At 44.2% G+C, this 21,366-nt stretch overlaps 1 protein-coding gene across 1 annotated transcript; it reads left to right on the top strand.

Moving 5' to 3' along the window:
- The first annotated feature begins 239 nt into the window (after positions 1–239).
- Positions 240–18,129, top strand: MBOAT4 (membrane bound O-acyltransferase domain containing 4). Its single transcript, XM_069205802.1, has 3 exons — positions 240–319; positions 6,841–7,065; positions 17,172–18,129. Exons 1-3 carry the CDS (start codon positions 240–242, stop codon positions 18,127–18,129), a joined length of 1,263 nt encoding a protein of 420 aa, XP_069061903.1.
- The last annotated feature ends 3,237 nt before the right edge of the window (positions 18,130–21,366 follow it).

The following is a 21,366-nucleotide window of genomic DNA, read 5'->3' as shown; positions in this document are numbered from 1 at the left end:
TAATTGAAATAACTCACCACTGTCGTATTATGATGTTTCCACTGGGCTGACTGACAAAAACGTCATATTATGACATTCCTGCCAGTCAGCCCAGCGGAAATAGTGTGGCAACATGGGCCTCTGCTCCCTTAGGGAACTGAAGCCAATACCATTGCGCATTCTGAGGGTGCTAATAGGAGGGGCCCTCTGCGCCCCCCAACTCTACCTTTACACCAGCCTTTTCATGGCGGGGACCGGCCATGAAAAGACTGGCAGAAAGGAAAGTCGTCATCAGCATGACTTTCACCACTGCCAACCCGTCGGGATCCCTGATCCCTGTGTAGGTAGCGGTCTCCTGGCAGTCCAGCTGCCACAATTGTAATCTGGCAGTGGAAGAGAGTTGAGAGAGAGAGAGAGTGACAGGACCACGAGGAAAGCCTCAAAGCCCCCACGGTCCTAGCTGACTCCCTGCGTCCTGCACGAGCCGGCATTGCTCCTGCAACCAGGGAGCTGCTTTAAATAGCAGCTCCCTGCTTGCTGAAGCAATGTTTTCATCTGTTTCCCTGCACGCATATTTGTGTGTAGGGAAACAGATAAAAACTCCTCTTTCTGCAATTGAGAACTTTTTGACAGCTCCCACTTGCAGAAAGTGGAGTATTTGCTCTGGCTCAGCTGTCAAAGCTCCCGTCAAGTGAGAGCAAACAGCTTTGCACCGGGGGTGCGCACCCTGGGACAATGCAGGAGCTGGTCCTGTGCGGTGGCGATCCCCAGGACCAACATTGGCTCCATGAGGGGGGCCGCGTGCCCCCCCTCCAATATGAATTTCACCTGGGGAGGTGGTGGTCCCCGTGACTGTATTGATGGCTGCACAACCCCCTCTCATTTTATTTGACTAAAGCTCCGGGGAGGCGTGCAGCCCTCCCACACTCACTATGAATAAAGTCCTGGGGAGATGGTGGTCCCCTGGGCATAAAAGTGCCTTAGGAGGGGGCCCCATAAGCCCCCAGGATCCGGACCACCCAGGGACTTCATAAAAACAAGCATGGGAGCCCACACTTTTTAAAAACAATTTCCCAGATCTGCTGCAAATCGCCGTGTAAATTTAGAAACAAAGCCTTTTTGCCCTGGGAGGGGGGCCCTCTGGGACCCCATCACCAGAGCTAAGGGGCCAGGGTGTCCTTACCCTGGCTTCTTTATTTTTTTCACTTTTTTTATGGGACTTGGCTGAAGCCAAGTCACAGGATGGCTGCCAACACTACCTGGTTGAAGTGTTGGCAGCCAATCAGCGCTCTACATTTCCCTGCACGAGCTCGTTATTATTCGCAAATCCTTTGCACCTCAAGATATCTATATTTCTTTTTCATTTAATATCTCAAAAACTACTGAATGGATTTACACCAAATAATTTCTGGACCAGGAGCTCCTTTCTGCCAAATTTGGTGTACTTCCATCCAGCGGTCCGGGCTATAGTTGTGTCTAAAATCCCTATGGGAAATTGCACGGGGAAAACACATTTTGAGATCCCCCTTTTTTGCAGTTGGCAACCTTAATATGAGGACTGTATTCTATATGAAAACCTGTGAGTCCTAATAGTGAGTATTCTTTGAGAATTACCACAAAGGAAAATAGTCATATGGAAGTTCCAGCAAAGGCATCTGTATGCTTAAGAGTAAAACAAAAAGGTTCCTGTTTAGAGGTCTGTTTAAAATTGAAGTGGCTTTGTGTGAGTTGTCATGAGTGTGTTCAGTGGGTATAAAATGGTGGCTGCCCTGGAGGAAATGAGTTAGTCGCTTAAAGAACTTTGTCTGAGCAAGCTGCATTGAAAAATAAACATCAGCTTACATCCTGAGGAGGAACCGGGGAAAAGTAGCATGTGTTAGCGCGTCAGACCTTATTAAGTAAACTTACAAGGAGACGCGTATAGGCCGATGGACCTTTTGACTGTGCTTCGAGTAGTTCCCACCATATAACCCTGTTCCAATACAAATCAATAGCAATAACAATTAATGACATCAATAATCAATAGGGGTCAATAATTTCCACGCACCATGACCTTGAAGCCACACCTTTATGTAAAAGTTAGAATGTTTATTTCCCTATATTAACAATGCTAAAGTCACAAAACTTAATCTCAATATCAGATGATAAACATACAGAAACAATACTGGCTGCCCGAAGCGGCGAAAGAATCGCAATCTAATCAAAGCTTGAGCTACCACACATTCTAATGTCACAGTACAAATTAACAACATGAAGAACTGTGCAAAAGAAATAGCATACATTTAGATTCAACAAAGAAAAGACATCAGCTGTTCTTACATTTAGTGAACTTCATTAGTGAGAACCTTAACTAACATTAGATTAGGATAGCATGTTTGGGCTATATGCAAAACAATTCAGTCACACAAATTTGGAAAAACATCTCTGACTATGGCTCTATCAAAATAGCATTTAGTAACTAGGGACAAACGCAAATAGACATAATAATCAGTAACATCGTCTTATACCTGTCCCTCAATATGGTTCAGCAAGCTGTGATGGTCGTCGTCAATAGGACATCAGTTCGGTCAGCAAGACATCAGGATGCAGCATCAAAGTTCAGGTAAAGCAAAGTCTCTTCATGCAGTTGAGAAAAGAATAATAACTAAACGTTCAGAAAGAATGGGGAGAATGGTCGCAATGGCCCCTCTCCTCTCGGTTCAATCCAGCTATGTTAGATTTCCTAAAAACTACTTCCTACATCCTTATTGGTCAAAGAATTGCATGTTTACACTTAGTCAAATGAAAATAAAACCCCAAATCTAAAGTTTTGCTACTACACAGTTCACATGTCGATGATTGGCTTCTCTTTTCCTATTACTATCGTTCGGCTTGTCAGGTATCAATATTGTTGCAACTTACACTCCAGTCAGTGCATCCAGTGTCTTCTCCTGGGACGATCACTCTTACACATACTATGTTATACAATGTTTCCCTAGCTAATACAGCATCTTCTAGCAAACAGCTTCTTATGAGAAATAACTTCAGCTAAGAGCACATGGTCAGTACAGTGAAAAATCACAATTTAATTCTCTAAGCAGCCATTTTATTAGTCGCCCCAAAGAAATGCAGCTTGACATGAGGCCGTGCAACTAGGCCCGAGACCTTGCTAAGTTAAGGCCTACAAATTAATAAAGCTACTACACAATACATAACCCTTAATATAACATATTACTACATTAATCTAATAAAAGCTCAACATTGTACATTAATAAGCCACTAATAAGTACACTTGGTGAACATTGACGGCCACTCAGGTGGGCGCAACATCAAATGAGTGCATATTTTTCTCTAAGTTAATACGTTTTCTACACAAATTCAACACTCAGAATACATGAATATTCATTAGTAAAATTCAGCGTTAGCACCTGTGTGCCTGCTTTCCTTCGGAAGGCGATTATATGTTGCATCTGTCAAAAGAATACTCCCAGGCCACCTTGGAGTGCCATCAGAAGGCGGTCATATTTATTGGGGCCCAGCCAGGCCCCATCTTTGATCTTTCCTTTAATTTAAATTATCTAACTACTGTGAGCTAATTTGGACTCACTCCTTTTTAGATAATATACCCTGATACATCTATTGAGAACACACATTTTAATAGTCCATTTGTGCAGTTTATCCACCAACTGGAAGTGCTCAAGACAACTGCTTTACCGGCATTTATCTACTTTTTAATTTAGGTAATGTGGTGTATCTATAGGCCACCTATAACCTAAAAGCATATCATGAAACTACTTAGTAAGCAATTCCAAATGAGAATATTTTTGTTTTTACTTTGTATGTTCAAAAGAATCATTTGAATAATAGCTTCTAAAAACAACAGGTATGAACTCTTAACAGCAAACAGTTATGGTTTCTGTCTTCAAATTTCATGGCAATTATGATTTTCAATGCCTAAATTACTCCAACCTTATTGATGAATTGATTGTATATTTTACCCACTAGGGTTTCTTGATTACCCCTGGTCTTGAAGAAGTCAGTAGCAACCCAATAATTCTTGAGACAACCATTGATCTACCACTTGAGATTCACAATCTTCTCATATGCATTTTATAATAAAATGTCTGTTCAATTTGTGTCCATGTTATGTTTACTCGTCTTTTTAAAAAATGTTTTCTATTCTATATCAGCTTTTTGTTAGTTCACAATATAAATTTTATATTCATTGAACAATATTAAATGTTTAAATAAATCATATATGTTTATTTACAGACTTGCAATGCCCATTATCCAAATGCATTAATTAGCATGCTTAATATTTAAAACCCAGTTTAAGTAAAAATTTAATTAACAAGTTAATTAATGCATACAGTCCTATCTACTCGAAGGATCTGTAATAAGATTCTCCTGTCATGCTACACACACACTGTTGTCTTAGGGGTTCTATGAGGGCTTAATATTTTGTATTTTATGGATCCGATCTCTTGGCTTTTCTTTGCGGTCTTGAAATTTTACTCACGTATGTGCATTGCTCACCCTCCCATCCCACCATATACCTTTTATGGTATGCGTGCAAGGGCCTCCTCTGGAGTGTGCCCTGTGGCAGGTAAGTGCTGCTGGGTTCCTTCTTAATCGGCTATGTAGTTTTGTGCATCGGCTTCAGATACCTGAAATAGGTCCACTGGCATTTGCAGTTTTTTCACACATGTTGTATAGTGGGTAACCAGTGGAGTTTTTTCATTTAGTATGGCCAATATTTTCAAGGTCTTTGCCACTCACCTCCAACCATGGCTTCACCAACATTAATAAGGGGGTTGTATGTTAGAATATGGTCAGTAAAAATATAATCTGACAGCAATACTTTGTCCTAAATATTATTAACATAAATGTGTTTCTTGGGCATAGATGTTCTATTATTAACTCCAATTAAATATGTTTGTAAATAATACTTAGGACGTAAGGCCTGATATAGATGTTGGCGGTGTTACTACCAAGCCACGTGAGCAGCGGGTCCGAGAAGACCGTCAAGGCAGCTGTGTTCCGAGCACCATATTTAGATGTTATAGTCCTGCAGGCGTTGTACTGGTAGCGGTTCGCTGATGGTGGGAGATGGAGGCAGGACTCAATGGACTTCATACAATGGCAGTGGCTATGGAAGGGATGTAAGGGGCACACACTGTCCAATAGCCATAGGTGCACTCCTACACTTCACACTGTACAACACAACACATACACACACATTTATCCATTGTCAGTCTGACACAACACAACCCTACAGGCCGAAAACACACTGACACACATCAATAACACAGCATACACCCACCGTTGACACTGCACTCACACACCACCCAACCACAACAAACAACACAACTAAACGCTCAGCTACACAAAAAAACTCATACACATCCACACATCATCCCGCCAATCGCATTGCATGCACACATACACGTACTGACTCACACACACATCTCACAGCACAGCATAAGAGGTACAGGTCCCCTGGCAATGTGTACAAATAGACACAGTTCACAGGTGTAAATGTATTGTTATTGTGGTGCCAGCATTCATTTGCCAAAGAATACAGGCACCATTATGACAGTTGTTTATGTGTACGACATGTGTTCTGTACCCATGTGACCCCACCCGAGTCTGACCCACTTGTGTCCCCAACATATGCATGTCACAGTGATTTAAAAAATGACTGTAACATGTATATGTCTCCAGTGGTCCCCACCTCCCGCGCAGTGGCCACCCAACGTACCCTGGCAAGGCAGCATCCCTACTTTGTAATCTATCGATGTGGGCGGGCCATGTTTTCTCCGTGGGTCAGTGGTAGCAGCAAGGATAGGTGTTGTCCAGTCATGGCCAGTTGAAGACGGGAGGAAAAGTGGTAAAAAGGTGAGTTTTCACCCACTTTCCCCACAAACCGCCAACTAAGGAGTTGCGGTCGGGCCACCACTTTTTCCTTGGTGGTAAGGCACACCTAAATCTGCATGGTGGGAAAGCAGGTTGCAGTCCTCCCAGAATCCCTTTTTTTTCCTTTCCTGCTGTTGATGTGGCCATTGGTTCTAGGTGGAGATGGTGGTTTGAATGCGCTCTTTCGTCTATGGGACTGCCAACACCTAAATACGGCAGGTGGACCGTTGCGGCGGCAGGCTGGTTTACAGTCGCAAAGTTGACAGTCGGACCATTACTGCCAACATCTAAATCAGGCCAATAATATTTATGTCAGAGGATATTCTGGTTAAGATACCATAGCTAATAAATTTGGCATGTGATTATTCCAAGAAGGCATGAAACTGTTCCCAGCATCAGTGATGGTTCCTCTGTTTTGGGGGATTATAGTCAGGACTATGTACTGTGGGGCTGTTAGTTTGACTGCTGCTTCCTAACACAGGCTTGCTAATGTTCAGTCAAGGTACATCGCTCAGCGCATAGTACTGGGGTATGGCATGATGATGGACATGCCATTGACACTCATGAATTGAGTGTATTTGTGCTCTTCATAATGATTATGTGTACCTTGTGCTTTTCCTCTGTTGGGTTGTTGTGTCCCACCATGATGTAACCCATTATTTGTGTTTAACACCCATAGTTTCCTATTTTCTGTTGTTGATAGTAATTGACCTATCAACATTGTCACAATTCTATGGCACTTGTAATATATAGATGTGCCCAGCGGTAATCTGCTTGTTGTGTTTTATTTTTGCGTGCATGCCTAAGGGCCATAATCACTTTTGTCCTGCAGTGTGTACTTGCTACTCATCATTGACACCAATTACTATGCCCGACTGGCACAAATGTATTTACTTGATATTGAAAATTCTGCATGACTGAAATAGTATACTGTTAACGTAGTCTGTTTTTTTATTTACCTTCCAGGTATATATTTATTTTAGTAACAGGAGTCGTCTTATCTTTTGCTTCCATGGGACCCTATTCTCTGCTTGTGCTCACTCCAGCCTTTGTCGCTGCATTTCTGCTGCCTGCTGCGAACCCGGCCTCTGTCCACAGATGGGCTTTTCTGCTTCAGATGACTTGGCAAACCCTATGTCATCTATGGTTGCAATATACCAGTCCCAGGCTAGAAAACATCCAGAAGACCAGGTGAGGAAAAAATGCACCAAACCCCAAACAGACTGCTGGGCTGAAGAGCCAGCTAGATGCCTGACATGTGTAATAATGCTCACATTGCGCCGCCCCATCTATAGCAGTGAAGACACATTGGCACTTGCGGGAGCTATCTAGCACGCCTCCATTCTGATGGCTCTGTATGAGGGTTTCTAAGTAATTCCCTACCCTAGATACAAAGTAAGATGTACATAACATTTGCAAATTGATCAAGCTTTCAAGATGAAAGAATTTAATTTATCCTCATTCATCCTCCTATAACCCAGATATATACCTTTCATGCATTTCTGCAAACTGTGCAATGTTAGTGAATTCTGATTTACAGAAGGATACATTACTATTGTGTACCTTTGTGTGATCCTCACACATGTGCCAGCACATGCAAGTGTAATGCGCAGGTGGGTGAACTCTGAACTTGTGTCTCTTCTAAGTAGGCCTCAATCTGTGGCTGGAATAAGTGAGTTACATCTGCGGCTGCAACACGGTTTATTTAAATTGAACGGTTAGCAGTAGACCTGCAGAACTGTTCTCATAATAACATGAACAAAACTGTGAGTAATTATAGTACGTATATGTTAAGTTTTACACTGTGGGTAATTTGTTAGTGAAAAGTGAATGGTGTCACTATGCATTATAAGGAATAAAATGTCTACAAACTTACTGTCGTGGGCATACAGAGAGAGCAAAGAAGTAGTGGGGGTTCACACTCTGTTGACCCTCAATGATATAATGAGATCCTTAAATGCCCCAGCTTCTCTTGTGGCATATCACCCCTAAGGCCACTTGCTTTAGATTAACACCTTTCTCCCGTGACTCCTCCATTTAGGCTCCTCTTTTAGACCTTTTGTGACCAAGGCAGAGAGAAAATATCACAGTTAGTCCTCAATTGGACATCACAATCCCCTATTTTAAAAAATAGGTTAAATAAGTTTGCATTTGCTCGATGAGATGTTGTGGTTGTAAGGGGTGTGAGTCAGAGTCAGGAGACCCCTCCATTCAAGTACGAGAATTTGGATGCACTTTGCTGCCGCGGTCCTCTGCCTCCACCGGCTTGATTTTGCCATCAAGAAATGCAAATAAGGAGATTAGTTCTGGCTGTAATACCGCAATGTGGTTAAAGGACTGTATTTCCAACCTTGTGGACACAATGGATCCTCTGACATGACTAACCAGCATCAGATTGTCTGAGAAAGCGATAGCAGACTTAGAAGATGGTCTTGAGTGTGCCAGGGCTAACAGAGTTTTTTAGACCCTGGCGGGCTGAACTCCGTTTTGCTAGTTCTGAGGAGGGATATACTTTCACACCCCTTGGAGACTACAGCATGCAATATTTAGAGATTTCAATGCGGTGAATCCTCTGAAGATATTGGAATTTTGTTGAGTGGGCACCAATGTACGTGCGGCCGCTCAGCAACCCTCTTTTTTTAAACTCCAGAGGCAGGAATTTGGTTTTGTAACTTAAAAAATAATTACCCTGAGAGTTTTCTCCCAGGGTGTGGGGGTAACTTTTCCTTTTTTCTGTTTGGCATCAACAGGCTTTTAATGCTGGTGCTGAACAGAAAGAAAGATTCTTCAGATCGTTTACCCTAAATAGGACAGTGTTTCCGATGTACTTACCCCAACAGCCTTAAGTCCATCAGGCCATTAGTGTGAGGTTTCTAGTGTCTGAGCCAATTGCGAGGCCGATGGCAGAAATAGGATGGCTTGAGGAACACTGACTAGAGAAAGGAGACCATTGGTTTGATGGATAGGATACATGGTGGAATACCCTTTATGCCAAACAATAAATAAGGCCTTAAGTCACACGGTCTTTGCTTTGTGCATGTGGCTCTTTGTCTAACATCAGCATGACTTGTTCCCAGAGCCTGCCAATTTGAACATCATTTTTGTGATGGCATCCTCCCCATAATCCTTTTCATAATAGATAACAGTAGGGTTTTCCAAATGTTTATTTAGAATTGCAATTTGTCTATCCCCCTCCCCATGTAACCGGATTCCCTGTCTGCGCTTGTAGCCACATAGATAACCAGAAACCTGAACGTGTCCATTTCACAGTTAAGCCCCAACTAACTAAGTAATTGATCCCAAGGGTACAGTTTCAACGTCCCCAATGGAAAGAGGATATTTAAGCTAAATGGTTCAACGCATGCCAGAAACGTAGGTACCAACTCTCTGGGCATTTTCAAGTAGAATAATGCATCCTCCGTGTATAAGAATATCAGATGTGTTGAATCTGCTCCCTTCAAGTGCCATCCTTCTAGTTCCATCCTAACCTTTATTCGCTAGTGGTTCAAGGGCCAGAGAGAAAAACAGGGGTGAAGGAGGGCACACCTAGTGCTTCACTGGATATCCCATCTCTCTGAAACTATCATGCCACTTCTTACCCTTGTTGTAGGATCTGTGTAAAGCAGTCATACCCAATCACAGAAACCTAGACCAAAACCCATAAGCTGAAGGACCACCATTAGGTAATGTTAGTTGACTGCGTTGAAGATCTTCTCTAGGTTGATCTACCGATACCAACAAAAGTTCTTCATCCTGGACAACTACAGAATGTAATACATGGGTCAATCTACAAATGGTCATTGTTGTGAGCAAGCCTGAGGTGAAACAACATTGATCTTCATGTACAAAGCTACCCACCACCAATTGCAGACTATTAACTAGGGTTTCATAGAGAATTCTAACATCTGAATTAATCATTGTCAACGTTCTATAGCTTGATGGGCCTGTGGAATCTCCACCTAGTTTGAGAATCATGAAAACTGTAACTGCCTCCATATTTTGTGGGAGGATGGCCAAATTCACACATTCCCTGAAACTTCAAGCTTATTTTCACCTACTACGGGAGCAAGTGTTGGGAAGAAATCTACTGGGAAGCCGTTACCTCTCTGGGTCTTCTCCACTGACACTGAAAGCATTGCCTCTTGCAGCTCTTCAAGGTTGATATCCCCATGGATTTCCTCTCTTACGAGCTCAGTCAATATCAGGAAGTTTAAGTCCCTAAGATACGTAGATGCAAGTTCAGCCATCTCAGGACCAGAGTTTCTATTCAGGTCCTGGAAATATGAACTGTGTTTTGTTTATAGCTATCTAGGTCATGGCGTCATCAGGTCGGGTCAAAGCGAGAATTTATGAGATGCCACATTGTTTGAGTAACCAATCTAACTATTTACTGGATTTATATTCTTTCTATGAAGTCTTTGGCGTTAACCTATCCATTCTATTCTGGATGTTCTCCAGTGTTCTTTAATCCCCAAAGAGCGCCCTTTGGCCTTCCGGCGTAAGACTAGCAAACTCTTGCATGTTAGCTAGTTTATCCTCTTTGTCTTTAAGGACTTGCTGCAGCTGCTTTTAAATGCCATAACCTTGCTTAGACACTCTTCCCTGAAGACAGCTTCATGACTTCCCTCTCATTTACTCTGGTGGCTGTGGTTCCCCAGCTTCCCTGTAAATATGTAGGGAGTGCCGTGTGGATTGCATTGAGGCAGATTGTATTCATCAGGGCACCTGGAGGCAGCATCCAGGTGAATGCCATTCCAGCCTGACAGCCTGTTTCATATTCTATCAGTAAGGTGGAATGAGTGGACATGGATACGGCCATATATCCTGCATTGTGGATGTGGGGCAAGGCAGATTCAGTAGTAAAGAAATGATCCAATCTACTAAGTGCATTGTGGATTAGTGAATAGCAAAAATACTCTAAAGGTGCCAGGTGCAAGATTCTCTAAATATCTACACATCACAGATTATCCAACATTTCCCTTAGAGTGGAGGTGATAATTGTTTAAGTGCTGTGTTTTGGTGAAAATCTTTCCAGATCTTCATCTAGTACACAAATCACACACCTGCGTTATGGGTATATCCAAATATATGGTCAATGATGCTTGAATTATTGGGAAAAAAGGATTTATCAACAGTGCTGAGCGTGTATGTGTTGCTTCTTCCCATTTAATTCACCATATCTGCTTCTATATCTACCTCTGTTTACCTGGGAGGGAAACGGACCCCTGTAGTTATCCAAATGCACACACCCCTGGCGTAACATGAAAAAGTAGAAGAAAACCATTGGTCCCTCCATTTCTTCCTGACCTTTTCATCTTCCATATCTGCGAGCTGTGTCACCTGATGACAGGCTATGGCCACTTTGGCCCTCATTACAACATTGGCTGTAAATGCCGCCTACCGCCATGGCGACGGCCGCCCACATACCATCGCGTGGCTACCAGCTGCCAACCGCATTATGACCGTAGATGGAATATCGCCAGAAGGCTGGCGGTATTCCGTTGACGGTCATGGCAGCGGACGGTGGTAAGGTGGCACTGCTGCCAGCAGCAGCACCATGCCAGAAAAACACCGCCTACCGTATCATGAGCCATGATACGGCCTGACGGTGTTTTGCTGGCGGACGCTGCTGCTGGCAGCAGCGCCGTGTCCGTCTCCTGCCACAGGAGGTAAGTTGGGTTCTCCGACAGGAGAGGGGGGTGGGGGGTGTTGTGTGCGGGGGTGTTGTGTGTGTGTGGGGGTGTCTGTTTTGGTATGCGTGCATTCAGTGTGAATGAATTAATGTGAGTGTACATGTATGTTGTGTGTTGTGTGTGCGTGTGTGCTACAATGTATGTTAGTGTGTGTTGCGGGGTGTGGGTATGTATATGTGCGTGCGTGGGTGAATGTGGGTGTGCGTGTGTGTATGAGTGTGTATCTGTGCGTGTGTGGGTGTGTGGACGTCGGGGGATCGGGAGGGGGAGCAGGAATGTGGGGGAGGAGGAGGGGAGGGGGGCATGGGAGACCCCTTTCAGTGCCAGGGAATTCCTTCCCGTGTACTGATAGTGCCTACCGCCATGGTTTTCGTGGCGGTAATATTGCCACGAAAACCATGGCGGTAGGCGGGGTCATAATCCCGAGGGTGGGATTGTGACGGCCTCTGGGCTGGAGACCGAGGTCTCCAGCCCAGCGGCTGTTACCACCCTAGCAGACGGAGTGGTACATTGGCGGTTTTGGCTTGAGCCAAACCGCCAATGTCAGAATTTGGGAAAAGGTACCGCCAGCCTGTTTGCAGTACCTTTCCCAAAATTACCCCCGTCCGCCAGGGTCGTAATGAGGGCCTTTGTGTCTTTTAAGAAAGGATAGCAACTGATAGAATTTCTGGAATCTAGTTGAGCTGCTCACATTCTATGTTAGTATTTTGTGTTGAAGAGGCATTACCAGATACATATATATTTCCACTATCTAGAGGCAAAGCTGTTTTGAGCTGCAAATGAAACATTCTATTCGGGAACAGCAGAGATTGCATGTGAAAGGTACTCTGAGGTTCCTCAGTTCTCTATCTCAACAGAACTGAGGAACCTCATTCAATCTTCAACCCACAAACATTAAACCACCCCAACAGCCCACCCCGTACAACAGTCCAACTTTTTGTAACAGTCCTACCCACTTGATCTGGATGAAGAATAGACATCTGGTTCAGTGCCCCAACAAAAATGAAAAATAACCACCAAAAACATAAATGCTAGTCTACACTTAGCAATCAACTTATATATGCAATATTCAAAGGAGAGTAACCCCTTAAGATCATGCAGAACCTGCATGGTCCCAAAGTGCCTATGAGAAAAACCATCCCCAGCTACCCTGACCTGACTGACTCTAGTAGCCAATGTTGAGGAAGTCAAAGGCCACCTTTATTATTCAAACAGATATATTCTAGGACTGTTTACTACACTCTTGGACCCAAATGCTTCAGAATTAATCGCCTGTATTGCTGACGGCCTGTCCTCAGTTTCATTTAATAAGTTTGTCTTGGCTCCATTCCCCACACTCCCCAGAGGCCCCTTTAGATGTTATGCTCGGAGAGGTAGCATGCACACCACTGGTACCATCATCATCAAATACTGCCCTGCCAGAGTTCTTCATGTTACTCAGACATCTCTCCCTCCCAGTAGTTGAACCAAACTGCACCTCCAAGAAGGAGTGAGTCCCACCGCCCATGCCAGTCACCCATGAAGGCCTGGTAACCTTTCCCAGTCCAGTCAGTCCCAGCCCTTATCTAGTGAAATAAAAAAGTGAGGCTTTTCGTCATGAATAACATATAGTTTAGCAGAGAAGAGTAACATGTACTACAGCGGCATGGCCCTGAGCTTTTGCTTCTCAGGTTTGAAGGTCCACATGAGGGACTGCACTTTCTGTGTGTAATCCAGAAAAATACAGATAACTGCTCCTTCATACTTAATGTCATCCAGAGATATGGTCCATTGCAGGATAAGATACTGATCTCCATAATTCAGGATTTTGCAGATAATGGCCCTAGTAGGAGCACCAGGAGAACAGTCAACAGCCAGAGCCCTGTGTGTCTGCTAAGTTTTGAAACACTGTGAGAGTCCCTCAGGCTTCATAGTATCTACTATTCAGTTCTCTGAAAATCTTTCTGGTCTTTGCCCTTCAGAATCCTCTAAGAACCCTACATATCTCAGATTGCATCTTTAGGACCTCTCAACCACATCCTCCACCCTGTTATCTAGATGATGTGCCAGTTTGGAGAAGGAGCAAATGGTGCTTTTTAAGTCACTAAGGGGAGGATTTAAGGGCCCCTTGTGCCATATCTTGCCACATTAGCGTCCTTTTTATGACTCTAATGTGGCAATATTATGTCGAAAAAGCCATGCCATATTAACAAAGTAGTGCAATGCACAGATTGTGCCACTTTGTAACCCCTTGTGCCAGGCATAATGTATGCAAGGGGGGCGTTCCCTTGTTGGAGAGCCAAAATAAATGGCGCGATGAAATCTAAACAATTTATTTGCACCATTTTGTGCGGCATTTTTTAATGCCTGCTCCGAGCAGTCGTTAGAATGAGACACATCGTTTATTAAAATACTCCTCTATGTACTTTGCAGGACTAGTACCAACATTTTTGGCACTAGTCCTCCTGCAAAGTACATCAATAGCGCAAAAAATGTTGACGCTATTCCCCTACCCTGCACCATAGTGCGCCATATATTAAATACGGTGCACACATGGTGGTGGTAGGGGGCGCTAAGGGGCGCTAGAAAAGTGCAGCTGAGTTGGATGCAGCATCACTTTTCTTAAATATGCCTCTAAGTTCTGATTTAGGACTTTATCTGACTTTTCAGTTTGGAGGGATCCTTCATTGACATTTCATAGGTCAGACAGCAAAAGGTTGACTTCCAGTGAGATGGCATTGATCTGAGCCTCCAACATATGGCCAGATTTTTCAATGTCAGCTAGGATATGAGCCCAGTGGGGCTGTCTGAGACACAGGAAGCACCCCCATCACTGAACAATTTTAGTTTTTTTTGTGTTGATTTAGTGATTTTAACTATCACCATAGTGTGTGCAGTGCCCAAAGGGACATGGTAACTAATAGGGAGGGTAAAATCACATAAGTCCCTGATGCAAGTGCTGCCAGCCTCTACAAAAATCCAAAGGGCGGAGAGCGGGGGACCCCTTTCAGGTACAACAACCAAGCAATCCCTGCTGTAGAATCTGTCCTATGCGCTCTAGGTTCTAGCAGTCAGTGTAGCAGTTGGACCTCAAAGCCCCTAGACCAGACTAGGACTCAGGACAAGTAGTTCTCTGAAGCTCCTAGTGGGCCCTAGGAGTCTGGACCCATAAAAAGCAGTGATCCCATCTTCCTCTCTTCTGCTCAATGTACAGACTCCCGCTCACAGTTTTAATGTGTCCTCAATGGGAGTACCAAAGGAGGCTATACACCAGGCTCCAGCCCCTAGCACACACATGGGGGCCCCAATGAAAACCGGATCCCAGTTATACCAGCGGGCCTCAATTTTATGTGCTTGAGTTGCAGGGCATGGCAGGGTGGCCATGGTGGTTCCTGACGGCAATGGCAGCTGAGGGGACGGGGAACCCAATGATCAATCACAGGCCTGGATCTCCTCGTCCATGCAAGAATGAACAGCCACTCTGCCACCCCAGGGGGATCTCAATAGCAGTAGCATTGGCCATCCCCCCCAAGGCTCGCTTCATCTGAGCTCACTTTGGCTATGGGTCTCTTCTCCAGTTGCGATCTGCATCCTGGTCCAGGCAGCAAGATGAGCCCCACACTGCAACCAGACTCAGATATCAGGAGACTTACAGTCCTGAGGTTGGGTCCTCAGAGGATCCCCCTCGACATTCAGAGAATCGATCTGTGAGCTGGAAGGGGCCAGAGCACACAATCAATACCCTTGAGGCCTGGTGGAGGAAATTGGACACAGCTCTGCAGTGTCAGCTCAAAACATTTCTGTTTATGCCATTTTGCCTTGAGCGCCAGCTGCATCTGGGTCAGATCGAATAGGGCTGGTGGTCCGCTGCCAGGAACAGCAAACAGCACTGGGGTCCCTGCAGATGAATAGGGGCTCCACAGGATACTTTTTGTTGTGGTCTCTTTGACCAGAATATTTCAGGATAAATAACTGTTGGGTCTCAGAGCATGTAACAACTACATGCTGTTGGCCATGATCCTTGTCCATGCCCCGACTCTGGTAATGGTCAGGTAAAAATTTCCATTGAAGACTCATTTTTTGTTTTGCTAATATCTTTGGCGCCGTTTGAGAAATCTTCATTTAACTTTCCAAAAAAACTTGATGTGCCTTAGGCTCAGCTTGACAAGCTTCACCTTAACAGTGGCTTTTTAAGTGAACTTGTAAGGTTTTTTAAACATATGTTAATGTTTTCACCAAAGATAACCATAAGTTGACTACTTTACTTTAACGTTTTTTCAGGGTTTTTTAATCACATTCCACATGCAATAGTTTTCTGTGCCCAACTAACCATGGAGGTTGACCAAAGGTACTGACCTGCAGCCAAGTCATGGGCCCAGCCATCCACGGCCTTCGGCCAAACCCAGAGCACAACCCACTATGAGCACAACCCACCACAGATACTAAACCAGCCATGCGCAGCGGGAGATGGCCTTAGACAGCCAGGTCCTGTGGCCAATCAATATTGTCTGCCAATTCACACTGTAGAAGGCCTACAGCAAGGGCTGGCAACAGGGCTCCATCGAGAGTCAGTGACAAACCCCAGCTGTGCACAGCCTGAGCGTGTGGAGCATGGGTCGGCAGAAGAGACTGGATTGCCAACAGGTCCTGCTCCCAACCCACCACATGTAGCTAACCCGTATGTAAGGCTGTTGGCCAAGTGCAGCAATAATGTACTGAATACTTTCTTCAGTTTTTCATAGGATTCACAAATCTTATGCTAGATGTGTGAATCATGATGCCCCAAGAGGGTCTGAGGGATCTAGGTAGGGTGCAGGATCTGTGAATCCCGCATAAGATTATTTTTAGTAATTATTTTATTGTTGAATTGGTGCTGTTGGGGTGTCACATATAGGCCTAGTAGTCACTATATATTCACCCTGCCCCTTATACATTGTTTTTTAGATTTCTCAAGTTGGTGCTTTGTGTTCCCTTGTTGGGTAACTGCGGATTCAACAGAAATTTTTCTGTGGTGGCTACCAATCAAGGTACGGCAGATGGCTGGATTTGCAGCAGGATGCGCAAATGGACGACGGCAGAACCAACGCTCTAGTCCATTGGGTTGCCTTTATTTTTTTTATTGTGTCGCAAGTACACTGTGGATTCGCAACTTGCAACTCCACCGAAGATCTGTGAGTTAAATGTCTAGATAGCTCTAAAATGTTATCTTTTCATGTCCAGACTGAAACACTTTTAAGCGCTAATTATCCAAAACTACTGAACACATTTACACCACACCAAGTAAAGGCACTTTCTAGGTAGTTTGGTGCCGTTCTGTTCAGCCGTTTTTTCTGCATCAAAGAGAATCCTATAGAAGTAGAAATGGGAAATGTCCTTTTTAGGACCCACCGGCCCCTATTTTAGGTTCCCACTTAATGGATCTGCATGAAACGTGTATGTTTTTAATGTTACCTGTGTAGAACATGGTAATCTGAACCATGTACTACTTTATGACATATGTGATAGTCCTTTATCATATATGTGACAATCCTAATTCAAAGCTAGGCAGTGAATTGAAGCTATACCTGGAAGGGTTAGAGAAAAGATTGTTTCATTGTATTAACTCTTACAATTTCCTTCTTCTAGATTTTCTATTTCTATTTCATCACTCATGCTGCTCACTCAGAGGGTGACATCAGTGGCTTTGGACATCCATGAAGGCAAAGTGAGGAGCGCACCAGAAAATCAAGAACGTGGCTCCTTTCAGCAGTCACTATGGAGTCATCTGGCTCTCTGCAGTTACTTGCTCTTTTTCCCTGCTTTGCTAGGCGGCCCTCTGTGTTCTTTTTTAATGTTTGACGAACAAATCAGTAGGGTGGTTGCACCTCTTGCTAACCCCATCAGGATTTTTGGCCGTATGTGCATTCGTGTGTTGGTATTACAAATGCTAAGAATCTTCGTGCAGGACTGGGTGATTAGCCAGCCAGGATTGGCTGAATGCTCCCAATTCAGCTGTGTTTCCACAATGTGGTCCACTGCTCTCCTCTTCAAGCTGTCCTATTACTCACACTGGCTGCTGGATGAATCGCTTGTCCATGCGGCAGGCTTTGGTAATCAGATTGGCCACCAGGCAGAGATCTTTCACCATGAGCTGTCTGACATGGACCTCTGGACTTTGGAAACCACCAACAGGATGTCTTTGTTTACCAGAACTTGGAACAAAAGCACCTCCCAGTGGCTGAGACGACTCATATTCAAGAAAAGCCCAATGCAGCCTTTACTGGTTACCTTCATCTTCTCGGCCTGGTGGCATGGCCTCTACCCAGGGCAGGTCTTTGGCTTTTTGTGCTGGGCTGTTATGGTGGAAGCGGATTATCGGATTAGCCCCTACTTGAGTTCAATTGTCAAATCTTGGCATGCCACGTTGTTGTTTAAACTTCTCACATTGGTGCAAACCCAGCTAGTTGTTGCCTATATCATGGTCGCTGTTGAGATGAGGAGCCTCTCAGTACTGTGGATGCTGTGCGGCTCCTACTGTAGCTTCTTTCCCCTTCTCAACTGTGGCTTGCTTATTTGGCTCGTGAAACGTAGCGTGAAAACGTAGTCTTCGATCCCCTTTGACTTATCTGTAGCCATAGCTTCATTTTCAGAATACGTTATTAACATCCCACGTTTTCTACTGATGCTCGCTTTAAATTGTGTACTGCATTTTATTTCGCTGTAAGAGATATATACATTTAAATAAAAATAAAATGCATTTTTTTTAAACCGGTTGTGAAACTGTAACCGTTCCATTTGGGAACGAGAATTATTTTTAGTAGTGCTTAACCTTCCCAAACCTCCAGGATGTTTGCATTTTATTCCGGAAAATCTTAAGAGTCTACTTTATGGCGTAGACAGGTTGCAGGTATCGATAAGGCCGTTAATTCTGCACCTTAGAGGAAGCGTTGCACTCACCCCTACATTTTGAATGGAAAATACACTTCTCTGTACATTCTAAAAGCACCTTCTCTTTTCAATTAATGAAAATGTGATTTTTAGATTGACTATATGTGCAACAGGCATATCAGTGCTTAATATGCTGAAAAGCCCTTCCTCAGTGCTACCAAAATCGCGACTAACAGTCCTGCCGAATAAGGAGGCTGCACTGTCCCGATTCCACCCCATGCCATCCTTTCACCGTCCAACACTTTCCCTTTATCTCACACTTGCAGCACTGGCTTAGCCAGGGTTTCAGGACCTAATGCAATCTTGGAAAAAGGACGCCCACTGCCTGGTTGGGTATAGTGCACCGCTATAATGTGGTGCAAGGCCTCGCTCACTTCTATGGCAGGCACAACTGCACCTGGTGCACAAATGACTACTTCTCCCCTGTGGGAGCCTCCTGCAGCTTGACTCCATTAAAGTGGATTCACCACCGCCTCCCTGTCCCCTCGTTTCACCATCTATTTTCCTATTCGTACCCTGCCCCACCCCACATCTTCCTTAATCCCTCTACTTCAAAGACCTAGACTGGCTAAACAGCAGCAGTATTTAAGAAAACACATCAATGATGTATCTGTGTGCCCTGGGAATAAGGAGCAGCAGGGCAAGGCTTAGAAAATGCATCAACCAGTAACTTTTTCCTTGCCTGGAAGCGATCATCCTGGCTTCCTCTGCAACAACATTTGCTTTGTCGGGAAATACTTCTTTTAAAATCTACTGCAGCCCTGGGTGCTCCTTTTTTCATCCATGTTGTAGCATAAGCAATGGATGTCCTTTCACCAAAAATCCATAGGTAGCATAAGTGCCATCACACACACACACACCCTTTGACCTTAGCAACACCACAGAAGTGACATTATATGGCGTTGCCTTTTACCTTGATTCTTCCAAAGAAGTGATGTCACATTAGCTTAATTCTGATGACATTAACAAAACTTACATTGCTGACGTTCCATAATAACGGTGTGATTAATGTCAGATACCACCAATGTTAGCGTGCTAACATGCTCTTTGAGAATGGTGGGGCCTAATGCTTGCCTTGAATTGCAGCAAGTAAAGTGACTGAGTGGGATCCCTTCTATTGGGTGTTCTCCTCCAAAGACACTTTTGCAAAAAAAATGGTAGTGCTTTTAAAGCACAGTTTTTATTTACATAAGTTTGCTAAAATGCCATGAGCTTTGAAAGGGCACTCATTAAATATTCGAGTCCTTTCACGTATGACAAGCCAATTAAACCAGATTGACCCGCTGGAGTTGACTCAATTTTTATTTCAAAATATGAGTACCACCATATTTCCAAAATTACCTCTATTGTGCCTGGGACAGCATTTTGATGAGGGGTGCAGCCATCGGCTGTGGGTGCCACCTTATGACAAAGATGACATAGAATATGCCAGGGCCAGAATTTTGCCACTAACCATCCATATATTATGGATAGCCCTTAGGTCAAAGGCTACCTCTAGTATGTCATTGTTGTCACCCACCCATATGACATAGTTCTCCTCCCTTGTACCAAGAAGTGCCTCCAATGTTCCAGAGCCAGCATTTTGCCACTGACGTCACCCTGTGTGACAAAATAATCCTCAAGTATGCAAGAGCCAGCATTTTTCACAGGTGTCCCATATGCCAAGAATTACATCTAGTATGCCAGTACCAGTATGTTAACATCGGTGCCCATTATGCGGATAATTACCTCCAGTATGCCAGTACCAGTATGTTACCATCGGTTCCCATTATGCCGATAATTACCTCCAGTATGCCATTCATCCTCACTGACACTCCCTAATATTCCCTCTCTCTCATCCTTACTCATTTATTCTCTTTCACCCTCTCAGTCACCTGCACTCACTCTTATTCTCACTCACTAATTCTCATTCATTCCGGCTCATTCATACTCACTCACTCGCTACCTCTCAGTGACACAGGCACATTCTCACACAGACACTCACCCAAGCTCACACATGCATCTGCTCCATCTCACACAACCTGCACCCACACATGCAATATATAATGAAAACCATGTTTTACTTACCTATGCAGCCAGCGAAGGTCCTATTTTAACTCCTGATGCTCCATTCTTTTTACACCAGCAGTGCATAACTCCTTGTATAACGAAACTGGGCAGAAATCAAGGCGCTGAACGCAGCACCTATTAGGGCATGCTGCCCCTATGTTCTTGGGACTGATTTTGCCACCTCTGAGGCCAGGCGCTTCAAAGGCTGTGCCACGGGTGGCAAGGGGCAAGCTAGGGGCCACAGCTACGACGCTTGGGGACCGCCTAGTAAAACAGTTCACTTGGTAGAGGGCTCGCTGCAAGCACCTCCCTGTAACTCTAGGTTTCATGCCTAGCGAGTCAGAACTCCCCAAACCGTGCCTGCCTTCAAAGGCCCTGACATATTGGAAAATCTCAAATTGTCTGACAGGTTTCCGAACTTAACTATCTGAGCCGTGTAAGGAATCAGCTGCATTTTATCTCTCTCACGCTCTTGCATGCCTGCAATGTACAGCTCGACGCTCACTGATGCCTGCTTAGTGGATATCAGACGTTTCAGCGAAAACATTTACATAGAGCTACATTACAATGCGTCAGTTACAATGACAACATTTACAACTCATCATTGCAATGTTCCTTTGTGCACATTAGATTTACACCGCAATCATACTGTAATGTACTTATACTGGAAAATGTACCACGAGTGTCACCCACCGGTAGGGAAGATACTGAAGCTCTGATGAGAAAATGCTCACACTAACCACAAACTCATCCTTTCACTGAGACTTGTATGGGAAAATTCTCTATGGCAGGAGGGTGAGTAGGGTATGCCACTCCAGGAAGACTTACAAAGGAGAGTGCGTAG

The sequence above is a fragment of the Pleurodeles waltl genome, chromosome 1_2 (assembly GCF_031143425.1).
Source record: "Pleurodeles waltl isolate 20211129_DDA chromosome 1_2, aPleWal1.hap1.20221129, whole genome shotgun sequence".
In the NCBI taxonomy this organism is placed as follows: Eukaryota; Metazoa; Chordata; class Amphibia; order Caudata; family Salamandridae; genus Pleurodeles; species Pleurodeles waltl.
This window is presented reverse-complemented; position numbering and strand designations above follow the sequence as displayed.